We start from the raw sequence: 12,144 nt of genomic DNA on the forward strand, positions 1-12,144 counted from the left end.
GGACATATCAGATTACGAGGCCGCGGCCGTCGCTGAGCTGCTTGGTCTGTCGACAGCGAAAGGTCCGTTGTGACCGCCAACATCCCTCGTGCGGCTACTGCCTTAAAATCAACCAGCCGTGCCAGTACGACAATAATAACCCAACGTCAAAAAAGACTTCTCGAAACCAGAACACTTTGGCGGAGCAAGATCGGCCAGCACAGGAAGCTTCCGGCGCCGGATCCGACGGGACGTCGTCGGCGGCTTCAGAATACGCATGGCCGCAGTGGGGGAACGACGACAGCCATGGCCCGCCGTCCGAGATGGAGACTGATGCTGGGGAGCCCACTAATGGAAATGACCTGCAGCAGAATCTTGCTGCCACAGATGATACGGCTTCACACAGCTCGGGAGACAGCCGTAGCGTGAGTACGGGTTCGGGACGTAGCAGCAATGCTTCCAACGTTCGCCCTGTGGCCATGGGCCAGCCCCGCCCCGCAGGATGGCAGCAAAACCGCTACCAGTCTGCCTCGTCAGCGTTGACTACAGCGCCGCCGCGGACTTCTGGTCATGATAGATCCAGCCGTCCATCTATCTCCATGACCCAGACACCGGTTTCCGGGGCCATTCACACGTCCCGGAAGCGTGTTCGCAAGCCGACGGATCTCGTGCCCGAAGACCAACTTGTTTCTTCCCCTCAAAATGACTTAGCATCCGCAGGGGCCGGAGGCAGCGCGTTTCAGAGCCGGGGACATCTAAATATTCAAGGGGGAGGTCAGATGCGATATGTTGGAGGTGGGTTTTGGGGGTTCGCGAAAGGACATGTAAGAACCCGGATTCTCCGCCTTATTTTTCATCCTACTAAATTATCTAGGAACTTCTCTGCGATGCGTTGCTCATGGACGAAGAAAATCGAGGACATGGGGACCAACCCCAGCCCTACATCGATTCCAATGGTTTGGCGGGTATATTGGGAACCCTCCCAACAAAACCCGTCTGCGACGTCTTTCTCTATTCATTCTTGGTTGGTGTTCGGCCAATACTCCCGCTTATTCACGTACCTACCTTTCGAGCCGACTATAACGATTATTGGAATTGGTATGCCACGGTAGCAACCGGCGAGTGCAATCTTCCCAATGCCAAACTCCTTGCAGACCCAACATATCTGTGCCTATTATTCTCGGTGATGTATTGCGGCGCAACAACTGCGTCGTCCTCGATCTGGTCAGCCAGTACTCTCCAGGGCGTCAACAAAGAAGAAATCATAACCCAGCTAAAATCATCCGTGCACGCCTGTCAGAGCTTCTGCCGTCATCTGCAATATCCAACGCACAATACGTTGGTAGCATCTCTTTTGGCACATGAATGCTCAACTCAACGGCGGGACGGATCAGAAGATGCGGAGTTTGTGAGCACTGTCCTGCGTATCGCGAGAGGTATGGGCATGCATCGAGATGGCAAGGTTTTAGGCCTCGACCCGGTGGTTTCTGAAATCCGGCGTAGAGCTTGGTGGCATATTCTCTGGCTCGACGTGGAGATCAGCGTCCGCACTGGCTCCCCGACACTTTGTAACTCGAACCCATCCCAACAGGACGTGCAGATGGTCAGCCAAGCTCGTGACGAAGATATTTTGAAGTTAGAAGGTGTCCCTTCTCCAATTTCATTGCCCGGCCCAAGCTCAATCGTTATGCTCTTTGTAATTGGCCAGTACGAGACGGCAAGGTTTGAGCATACTCTCATCAGCCATCTCAACGGCACACAGGGCTTAAATCAAGTCCAGTTTGATGAATTTGTCAAATCCATGAGGAAGTTACACCTCCAGATCGACGAAATCATCAGCAAAATCCCTGCTCAGGGCATGCCAGAGAAAGGTCTGATCCCTTCTCGCATTGCGAACGCGACACCTCTAATCAACGAAAAGCTCTACAGCGACAACAGCACGGATCCGACAGTCTTCATGTCCTGGGCAAGAATCATGCTTACCATGTTAAAGGCTGGGACTACTTTTCTTCTACTGGTTCCCTTGCTCGAACGCCCTGATCTTGACAAGAACAGTATCCAGACCATTTGGACTAGGTACGTGAACCCTCCTTCTTCTAGCTTTTTAAGATGAATGCACCTTGCCGCATTCATATCTTGCTTTTTAAATATCTCGGGAAGTTCCAGAAAAAGTCCCAGCCCAACAATGGCTTTAGTAGCCCGGGCAGATTGTCCACGGGAGTCTAAAAATGACACGGTATGCTTTTTATTGCCCTATGACGATTGGCACATATATTTTGTTTGAGAGCCTTCTATGCTAGGGTGTTGGCTGGAAGCAACATCGGCCTCCCCATCTATTTGGTACTCGTGGCTTCAGGAAATCTCCGTTTTATTAGATATTCGGTTCGACTTCATGAACCATATTTATTTACCGGACCTAATGCGATGTGCGTATAGTGTTATACGAGTGTCTACCACCTACCTCCGGCACTATCTTCAACTTACTGCCGTCCCATCCTTTGAACCGTATGCTTGGTGCCTATTGAATCACCGAACATCTCTTCAGTGCGTTTTTTTGATCCTGATCTACCTACATAACCATCCAAATACACCGCAAAGCCACCTAGCACGGTACTTTGCAGACGAAGTGATCGATATGTTCACCTCCGAGGAATTGAATGATAGCCATTCAACCCCCAAGACCAGGATCAAGACAGATGCACAAACCGCAGCCGCATGGCGGAAATTGCGAAACATAAGATCTAGGCTAGATATACCGCATGGGATTGAGGCGCCCATGCCTAGACAGCCGGCTCCTAGTCCCAATATACAAATGTGCTCCAAAAGAGCTCGAACCCTATTTCTATCTTCAGAACTCGAAATGAACGCAGATATGACCAATTCTGGCCCGGGGAGTCACAGTGGCTCATCTGATACCGGGTCCTCAAACCGGGGACCGTCATCTATTGCAGGCTCGCTCCCGGGCAGCCGAGATGAGTTTGGAGATGCTGAGCTATATAACTTGCTAGATATTTCCGAACTGGTCGCCTGGTCAGCTTCCCTCACCGATGAACCAAGTTCCGCTTCATCATATGATGGAGATATAGGCGAGCCCATGTACGGCTTGTCATCCTTACCAAACCAACACCCGTCAGATTACAACGCCGCTAGCTTTGGCGATAACTTCGAGCAATTTTCCGACTGGACGCACTTAGGGGGAACTATGAATGAGATTGCGCAGCGTGCTGGCCTTAACAGAAACGGCAATGAGGATCCTGGACTTTCTGCAGAGAGATTAATGACTATGGGACATGCAATGAATGTTGGTGTGTATATGATGGGCCCTCATATGAGCGAGACGGCTGATGAGGGTAGGATTTCCGACCTATTAAGTACGATGATGGAGGGATGGTGAATGGAAATCTGACCTGATGGAAAATTTTCCCTCCGAAGAAAGTCTCGAGGTATACGACTCTCCTCTCCCTCTAGAAATAGCTAGGGACGACGCCCTTTCCAACAATTTAACGACTCTTCATGTGTTACGGCCACTATAGAGACAAGCTAGTAGAACATTGCTGCTCGCGGTTCGATGCCAAGATACCAAATAGATCATTAGACTCTATTCTTTTCTCTTTTCCTTTTGGGTAAATCAGGGTTAGCTAGAAGCCAGGATGGTGGAGGATGCCCTGTGGGCCATGGCGAAGGGCGCGTAGCATAATTAGACATCCAAATATTTGAATAGTCACTCACCAATGTTTTTAGAAGATTACTATTACACTGCCCCCTAACCCTTTCTCGAGAATCCTCCACATACTCCTACTACTTATTGCTGAACCTCGAGGGAAATGGGAATCACAATCGCGATCTTCCTAACTCAAGCCTCAAATAGCATGCTGAATATTATCAGTCAACATTGCCACTCTAATGTGCCCGCCATACCTGTGCTACCCTAGGGAGTATAGCGTCCTCGGAAAGCTACGAGGCTCCCCTCAGCCCTAAGGAACGGTCAACACTTGGCCAATTGCAATATCGTCTCGCATCTCCACTAGGCTTTCATCTCCCGACTTGGCATAAGCGTAGGTGACTTTATGGATCACCCCGACTTGGCATAAACCCCAAGGATAGGCTAATGCTTATTATTTGACTTGTAATAATACTTTTGTAACCCTACTAAGCTAATGCAGCCTCTAGGTCTATCAATACGCACATGATGCACGCATCGCCAAGCTAGTTGGCACATTTGAGCTATTTACAGACCTGCGGGCTGAAGGAGTATGCAGCCCTCCATACGGAGTACGGTTCGGAGTCAGCTCGGATCGGTGGACGGGATCACTTGCATATGCACCGCCAGCCAGCCACATGGCTGCCAGGGTTCGGTCGACAGGATCTCGTGGAGAGTGGGTCAAATACGAGCGATATGCTATTCCGTCTATGTCGTGCTTAGGGTGGATATGTTATTGATATACGTGGGTAGCGTTTTTGTAGGGAGGGAATATAGGGATATAGGGATATAGGGGGTTTTAGCGATGAAAACAGAGCAGATAAAGGCATCCGAGAATTGGGTTTATGGAGATGCCGACGATGTTAAATGGGTATTTATTTTAGACCCTTTTGGTGAAAGACTGAGTTAGAAATGCCGTTGTACTGTCTTCTTTTGCTCGCAATGGAAATAAAGTTCTAAAATTTCTACTACGATAGTAGACAAAACAGGCTGCATTTAACGCTCTACTCTTCTCGTCGCTTCGTCATGACCTTGAGCTCACCATGGAATTGAGGAACCACCATATCATCCCACACCATATCCTTTTCAGTTGTATCCACAAGTTGCAGGTCAAAGCGACGGATGAGGTATGCGATGGCCATATACATCTCCATGTATGCCAAACTACAGGAATTTCAATTAGCTCTCATCTTTTGAGAAAGCTGCAGAAGTAACTTACTTAATCCCCAAACAACTTCGGTTCCCTCGCGAGAATGCAACATTGAACTTCAAACGGTTCTGGACCTCCTCTGGGTCCCCTAGCCAGCGCTCAGGGTCAAACGTCCGGGGCGAAGGAAACAAATCCTCATTGTAGTGGATGTGGTAGATTGCCATTCCAACACGGGTGCCGGCAGGGATAAACCGCCCATCAGGCAACGTTACGCCTCCAGGAGGAACCAGACGGGGAGTACGAGAAGCTGCCGGTGAAGAGTAGCGTAGGCCTTCTTTGATAACGGCGGTCTCGAGGGTTTGTTAGTTGGAATAATTTCAAATAAATAGGGAAAATATAAAGGAACGAGAATTATCTTACGAGGTACGGCAATTGTTCCAGTTGAAGATACGGCGCGTGGGAAGTTGGTGTTGGCATCACAGTTTTAAGTTCTCTGAGCAGACGGTCTTGGACCTGGGAATTGTTGAGAATGTTGAAGATCGTTACCATGTTTGCTATTCCTGTGGTATCATCACCGGCTGAGATAACTGTCAGAATTTCATCGCGAAGTCCTTGCTTGCTTGGTACTTGGTATCCTTTTTCTGGGAGCGGGATAAGCAGTCTTTCCATGAGGGTGGGGAAGCTGGGGGCTTTGCCGCTATTGGCATCGGCAATATACTCCTCGATTCGGCGGGATGCAAACTTCAGAGTATTAGAATTTGACCAGATATTGGGAAGAAGCAGTAAAGCTAGGGTGCCGGATGTTTACCTGTTCAAGCTCATGACCCATCACAACGTCCTCTGAGATATGTTTTGCAATCCAGAGGGGGAGGCTATTTAAGTATCTGACAAAAGGGAATGCTTTGATGACGTGCAGACTGGGTAAATATTTTTGGAAAACTCGAACAGGCATAGACTTGAACTCTGGATCTGCCAAGGCATTTAGAGATTTTCCGAAGGCAAACTGCGACACCATATCTATACTTCTGTCAGACCACCAACTCCTACTTCTCGGATGGGATACTTCACTGACCCATGGCAAGAGACTTCAACGCCCACTCCATGGACACTGGTTTTCCAGCCCTGTAGAACTCGTCAAATCTTTGGGAGCAATGGTCAACGTGCTTCATCAACATTGGTTCCAAACTCAAGATGTTCTTCTTGGAGAACAATGGCTCGAGCGGTGCTTTGCGCTGTTTGTGTCGAATGGGATCACTTTCCGCAAGTGTTGAAGATGGTGCTCCAAGCACTTTGTGCATAGTTGGATCCTTGTAGTACTTGCTCCCTGGTTTGTACAGTTCATGGTAGAAACGAGGATCATAAATGTGGACTTCATTAGGTCCCATTCGAAGCGCGCCACCTGCCTGGTATAAGTATTGACTGTTGCAAGAACCTGGGAGACGAAATGAGAAGGGCCTCCTCACCAAGCTTCCTATGCATTTTCTCAAGTTTGAAAAGAGTTTGCCCCTTCTTTCCAGGAGCAACCCCAATATTCCAATACGCCTCCCAGCTGAAGTATTGTCAGTCTGATCCCCGATCTTACAGATAAATACCAGAAGCAACGTACTATTCTCCCAAAGCAGCCCATTTCGAACCAGGAAATATTGAAAGCGGACTCAAATAAACCAAGTATATTGCCCGCACAGCATGGTATACAATAAAAGTCCCAAGCAGAACCTGCCAGGGCCTAATTGGGAGCTCTAGTAATTGGGCAAACATTTTCTCATGTATAAAGCAGAGGAAATTCAAGCAGGCAAGGCCTAACAAGAATTCAAAGCACCAAGAAACAACTCTATTGTATGCAATATATGAATTGCTGGTTTGATTAATCCTTTCCAAGGCATTCCCGGTCGAGATATCCATGTGTGGCGGGGGGTTGCAGTTCCCGGTGCCAATCCTCATCGCTTTCTCCTATTTCTCATCCGAGCCGACGAGCGAATCGCGTGGCCCGAGTCTCTCTACGCCATACCTTCCCATCCGGCCTGAGGTAATCACTCGTCCGCCCGCACCGAATATCTCCTGATACCTGCACGACTTAGTTATCTTGGTTTGTTTATTTTCTTATATGCCCTGCGTTCGGCGGCCCCTCATAAAATGGCGCTTGCACATCCCAATTTTGTCGTTGTCGTTGGGCCAGTCGCTACTGGGATTTCATAAGAAGATAGCTTCACATATCATGGCGCAGAACTCGACAGTCAACGAGCTCAGCCTTTCGGATTCGGATCTCAAATTATTGCCGTGGCATGGCATTACGAATGTTCAATACACCTTCCTCTCCGTGATCCTCGCAGCGTTGACGCCGTGCTTTCAGCATGGCTCAACATTTCGACGGGGGGCCCTCCTACTTCAAATAACATGCGTGGTTCAAGCATTTTTTGCACCTCCACCTCCCCAGGAGACAAGTACAGCGGTGCTGTACACAAGCGGTGTACTCATGGGCGTGATCGCAGCACGCTCGTTTGACCGTCTCTACATACACGTCCCCGAGGAAACGTTCCATCGAATAAATAAAACGGGCGAAAAGGAAGACGCCAAAACCCTCTCGTCCTGGCAGAAGTTTCTCTGGGGGCTGGAACTGATGTTGACTACTCGTGGTATTGGTTGGGACTGGAAGGTTTCGGGGATTCCCAAGCACCCCCCGCAGAGTCGCCGCGAGTTTCTGAAAACACGCCTGCTAAAATGGACTCTTTTGTATATAGGGCTTACTTTGACAACCATCATTTCGCAAACTATTTTGGAAGAATTTTCTGGAGTTTCCAACGATAATCTGAGGGAATTCTTGGTCGCTGCGACTAGCAACAATATTTCACTCTATGCAATTATCGCGCTGGGTTGGACTATGACTGTATACAGTCATTTTGGAATTCTCATGCTCCCCCTGGGATTCTTATGTGTTGGTTTTAACATTGGCCCAAAAACGTGGCAAGAGGTCGAGGCATGGCCACCAAATTTTGAGGTCCTGAATTTGGCTTATAGCATTCGACGGCTCTGGGGGTAGGTAGCTCATATAGCCAATTCCCGATCAAATTCAAATGAGGAGAACTGTTAATAATATTTTATAGTAACGTTTGGCACCAACAGCTCCGTCGTGTGGCTGCAGCCCCAGGCGCATTTGTCCTCGCATATCTTCCCCTCTCCATCCGGAAATCGAACTCCCTGCCGGGGCGTCTTTTCCGCCGGTATTTCCTGGTCTTCGGATCCTTCTTCATCTCGGGAGTTATCCACTCCTGTGGCACGTATAACGTCACAAGAGCCCTAAACCTCCCTATCTCCACTGGTGGAGATCTCTATTTCTATTTGTTGCAATGTGCGGGTATCCTGGGTGAGGATTTAATTTGTCATCTTCTTGGAGTGGATGATCGGTTAAATCAACCCTCCACACTGCGCAGGACATTGGGGTATACTGCTACCGCGGCATTTTATGTTTGGAGTCGAGTTGCATACAAGGGAATACCTATTTCAATGGCTCAAGGGTATAAGGATGATCGTGGTTTGCTTTTCGCGGCGCTGAAACATATGGCCGATGGAGCGTATGCGGTGCCAGGGAATTGGTTCAGATTCGGATATGAGTTTTTCGAGTCAAGCAGTAGGTAAAACATTAAGTTATACTATCTCAGAAGGTGTAGAGAAGGTGGTCGGCTTTTGTTTTGGTAATATGCTAAAGACTGACATCGAATCAAATTGGAAATCTTGGATATCACCTAAGGGTCAAACAATCTTAATGTGGCATATTGGCGTTGTCGACACCAGTGAGAACTATGGAATTATAAAACGTTTCTAGTTCTTGGTTAACACTGGACAGTAATAATATTCGGGCCGTGTTTTATATCGCAAGTGGAAGTAACCTTGCACATGTAGGACTTTTAACAGTCAATCCAACGTGAGTTCTTGTTGACTATCATTAGTGGCCACTCGACCAAATATAGAAAGTCTCAAATATTAGAATTCTTCGCAATTCCATAGGTCACCCACATCGCTTTTAATAGTAACAGAATGGTCCAGATCCAAAACGCATACTCAACTATACAATGGACGTTACAGTGGATTTTATTTTAACAGCAAGGATATCATCCGTCAAGTTCAAACACGTATCTCAAGTTAACCGTTACCTGAATCCACCAACAACCTAAATCTTTGAAGCGAATGCGGGAGGTAAAGTAGCCAGCTTGCCAATTTCCGCAATAGTCTCGTCCCACAGCTGCTTCTCGAACTTCTGCCCAGCAGGCGATGCAATGTATGCAGATTTACTAATGTTACAAGTCAGGATAATTTATCATGGTTGAGGCCATTGAGGGTGGATGACTTACTCTTGTATGTCCTTGTCTAATAGGAAACGACCATGGGCGCCGTCATTAGCAACTAAAGCTGCGTTCAAAACAACCCAGGTGCCCTCCTCTGCAGTACGACCCCTAATACATCGCAAAACCGCAACAGGGGCACGGATGTAGATAGGAAGATCGGAGCCCATGGATGTAGTAACCATGCCAGGACACATCATATCAATGAAAACCTTGTCATTATTCAAGCGCGGGGCCAACTCGTACATGAACATTGCGCACAGAGTTTTACTATCGCCATACTTGGTCGCCAAACCAAAATTCTCGGGATTGTCCAGATAGCTGATGACTGTCTCATTTTCTTTGACGGGCTTCTTCGATGCCCAACTTGGGGTCTCGTGGCGACGGCTTCCAACCCAAGCAACGCGAGCGGCTCTGCCAGTCTTGTCGGAGCTAGCTTCGAGGTGTGGTAGTATCTTCGCGAGAAGAAGTACGTTTGAAAAGTAGTTGACTTGGGCGGTACTTTCGTGTCCACCGGGCGATTTGACAAACTCAATAACACCAATTCCGGCATTTAGAAGCAGATAATCGATAATGGGCACGTCGGCGACCAGGTTATCCGCGAATGTGCTAACGCTGGTGTAATCCCCCATATCCACCTTCATGATCTTTACTTCAGCATTGGGGTTCGTCTTCTTGACAGACGAATCTGCAAGCAATTGACGTCTGCATCCCTCTGCCTTCGAGGGATTTCTGACAGCCAGAATAACCGTGGAGATATTGAGGACGAGAAGTTGGCGGGCGGCTTCCAGGCCCATTCCAGAACTGGCACCTGTGATGACTGCGACTCTGCCCTTAAGGTCGATGCCCGTAGGCAGGGGGTGAAGTTTTGGTTGCAAGAACGGCATTGTGGCTATTGTTTGGTTTGTATATTTCTTGTGGTGTGGGAGTGAGAGAAGTAGGAGTCTTGTACTTCAGCCTACAGGTTCGTTAGTGATGTGATGTGATGAGTTATGGGAGATTTTAAAGCCAAATAATGTCGAAGAAATCGGATTAGAGGGATTGCTTAATCATAGTCTAGAAACCAACTGAAGCAGTTTTGTTCAACACAGGTAGTGTCACGTGCCGAAGCGTCATCCCGGCCGGTGATTGGCGCTGATCGCCATCCGGCTCGCTAATCTGCCCCTTAACGCCCATCGGTGGGGGCTAGTGCCACCGTTAAGGTTTAGCGCAGCCGGGAACGCGCATGGTACATAATTTCGGCCGAGAGATTATATAAGCCCTGGTACGCAGGTACATCTGTCATTATCAAATATCTCGGCCGACATTACCAAGTCTGGACAACATCATCGGCCAACCATCTTTGCGAAGAAGAGGCTGAGCTAAATACTCCCCGTCCTCCATTCGCCAGTTGTTAAAGCTAAAACTGAAAAGTATCCGGCCGAGGCGCACTCCCTGGAGAAAAGTCTCGCCGGCCCTCTTCAACTCCTGCCCTGGGCTTCGTCCTTGCCGGGCTTGTGAGGCGAGGCTGGAAACATGATGATCGCGATGCGATACGGATACTAGAGCATTGCCGAGCATGTTGGGGGCTTCGGAGTCCGTAGTCGTGGTCTGACCTGACAGTAGAATGGGCCCATCAACTCAAGGCTTAGGAGGTTTGAAATTCTTATGGAGCCGCGAAGTTTCATGCCACTCTTTGTGTTTTCATAGTACTGTATGACGTCGACTATCAATTTTAATATTGTTTAACATCATACATAACTGGAAAAGACCTCCTTAATTGCCTATCGAAGATCAATCAGCCCTTACCAAAGAATCGCAATGGCACCCTGCAAACCACAGACTTACACCGCGGGTGAGGACCCGTTGACAAAGTAAACCCCCCCATCATAATCAAAGAGAGAATATCTTATAACTCACCATCAGATTTGAGGGTGCCATCTCTATGGGCACAATGCCCACACCCCCAGGCCGCCAATTTCTCTTCCACGGCTTCATGCGCCCCAGCCTTGGAATCTACAAAAAATTGATTTCCAACGGCCAAAAGCCACCCACGCACTTCCATCCCAGCCAATGGGAGTTCTTCCGCGTGCTCAACGGAAATCTGACAGTTGATCTAAATGGCGTTCCCAGACATGTCACAAAAGAGGATGGAGAAATTGCTGTGGCACCATATACGCACCATGTAATATACGGAACTCCAGGGACCGACCATAATGAGGTTGAGTTTGAAGTGAGTGCGACCACCTCCGAGGATCCGACCGATCAGATGTTCTTTGAGAATTGGTATGGGTATCAAGAAGATGTTTTCCAGCGGGGTGAGAAGTTAGATTTTATTCAGGTCTTGGCGGTGAGTACCCCTTCTTCAATTTAACATCGAGAGCCGGACTCTAATACAATAGCATAAAGATGTTCGACGCTGGATCCACATATCTCTCTCCGCCATGGTGGATCCCATTTAGATGTTTCCTATCCCTGTGGCTTCATATCATTGTTGGCCGATGGATTGGTGGGTTGTTGGGATATGCGCCGTATTATCCCGAGTGGACGACTGATTGGGATGCGGCTTGTGATCAGATGGAAAAAAGCTGGTTCCAGAGGAAGTTTGCAGTGAGAGATGCCCAGATCAAAGCTAGAGAGAATATGGCGAAGAAGTTAGGTAATGGTAAGGCGCTGTGATGGTTCGTAGGCTCGGTTTTGATCGATTTTGGCTTAGAGTTTCTCTTTATATTGGATCACTCAATTCATATCATTTTCTCAAAATGGCTCTCTTGGCGGTGTTATCGATACTGTCTTTATTAGTATCGTCCCTGCAAATAATTATATTATAAATATTCTGTAGTCGAGTATTCTAAATTTCTGTATTAAATATGTGCTGTTAAAATCATTCAGAAAACTGTTTATAAAAAGAATTAAAACTACTAATTAATACATCTTTACAGTGGCACTTTAGTAATTTATATGCCAAAGTGTTTTGGACTAATTTTACGTCGTCATCC

General features: G+C 47.8%; 5 protein-coding genes across 5 annotated transcripts in view; 3 read left to right on the forward strand and 2 right to left on the reverse strand.

Annotated features, from left to right (window-relative positions):
• BP5553_09080 (uncharacterized protein) overlaps nucleotides 1-3,373 on the forward strand; it is a gene marked incomplete at both ends in the record, with an annotated part of 4,054 nt that extends 681 nt beyond the window's left edge. Inside the window, 4 exons of the mRNA XM_032017703.1 lie at nucleotides 117-803; nucleotides 854-2,055; nucleotides 2,416-2,484; nucleotides 2,578-3,373. Of these exons, the coding sequence (XP_031866346.1) occupies nucleotides 117-803; nucleotides 854-2,055; nucleotides 2,416-2,484; nucleotides 2,578-3,373 (2,754 nt within the window). The remainder of the gene's footprint in view (nucleotides 1-116; nucleotides 804-853; nucleotides 2,056-2,415; nucleotides 2,485-2,577) is intronic.
• Nucleotides 3,374-4,683: 1,310 nt separating this feature from the next.
• Nucleotides 4,684-6,587, reverse strand: BP5553_09081 (uncharacterized protein; the record flags this gene model as incomplete). Its single annotated transcript, XM_032017704.1, has 7 exons — nucleotides 4,684-4,843; nucleotides 4,899-5,179; nucleotides 5,250-5,570; nucleotides 5,638-5,846; nucleotides 5,902-6,228; nucleotides 6,293-6,378; nucleotides 6,436-6,587. 7 exons carry the CDS (start codon nucleotides 6,585-6,587, stop codon nucleotides 4,684-4,686), a joined length of 1,536 nt encoding a protein of 511 aa, XP_031866347.1.
• Nucleotides 6,588-7,044: 457 nt separating this feature from the next.
• On the forward strand, nucleotides 7,045-8,462 carry BP5553_09082 (uncharacterized protein; the record flags this gene model as incomplete). Its single annotated transcript, XM_032017705.1, has 2 exons — nucleotides 7,045-7,862; nucleotides 7,931-8,462. 2 exons carry the CDS (start codon nucleotides 7,045-7,047, stop codon nucleotides 8,460-8,462), a joined length of 1,350 nt encoding a protein of 449 aa, XP_031866348.1.
• Nucleotides 8,463-8,994: 532 nt separating this feature from the next.
• On the reverse strand, nucleotides 8,995-10,053 carry BP5553_09083 (Uncharacterized protein; the record flags this gene model as incomplete). Its single annotated transcript, XM_032017706.1, has 2 exons — nucleotides 8,995-9,115; nucleotides 9,176-10,053. 2 exons carry the CDS (start codon nucleotides 10,051-10,053, stop codon nucleotides 8,995-8,997), a joined length of 999 nt encoding a protein of 332 aa, XP_031866349.1.
• Nucleotides 10,054-10,966: 913 nt separating this feature from the next.
• On the forward strand, nucleotides 10,967-11,824 carry BP5553_09084 (putative oxidoreductase yanE; the record flags this gene model as incomplete). The annotated part of the gene is made up of 3 exons (XM_032017707.1): nucleotides 10,967-11,019; nucleotides 11,072-11,495; nucleotides 11,555-11,824. 3 exons carry the CDS (start codon nucleotides 10,967-10,969, stop codon nucleotides 11,822-11,824), a joined length of 747 nt encoding a protein of 248 aa, XP_031866350.1.
• Between the last annotated feature and the right edge of the window lie 320 nt (nucleotides 11,825-12,144).

The sequence above is a fragment of the Venustampulla echinocandica genome (genome assembly GCF_003357145.1).
Source record: "Venustampulla echinocandica strain BP 5553 chromosome Unknown scaffold_9, whole genome shotgun sequence".
Classification (NCBI taxonomy): Eukaryota; Fungi; Ascomycota; class Leotiomycetes; order Helotiales; family Pleuroascaceae; genus Venustampulla; species Venustampulla echinocandica.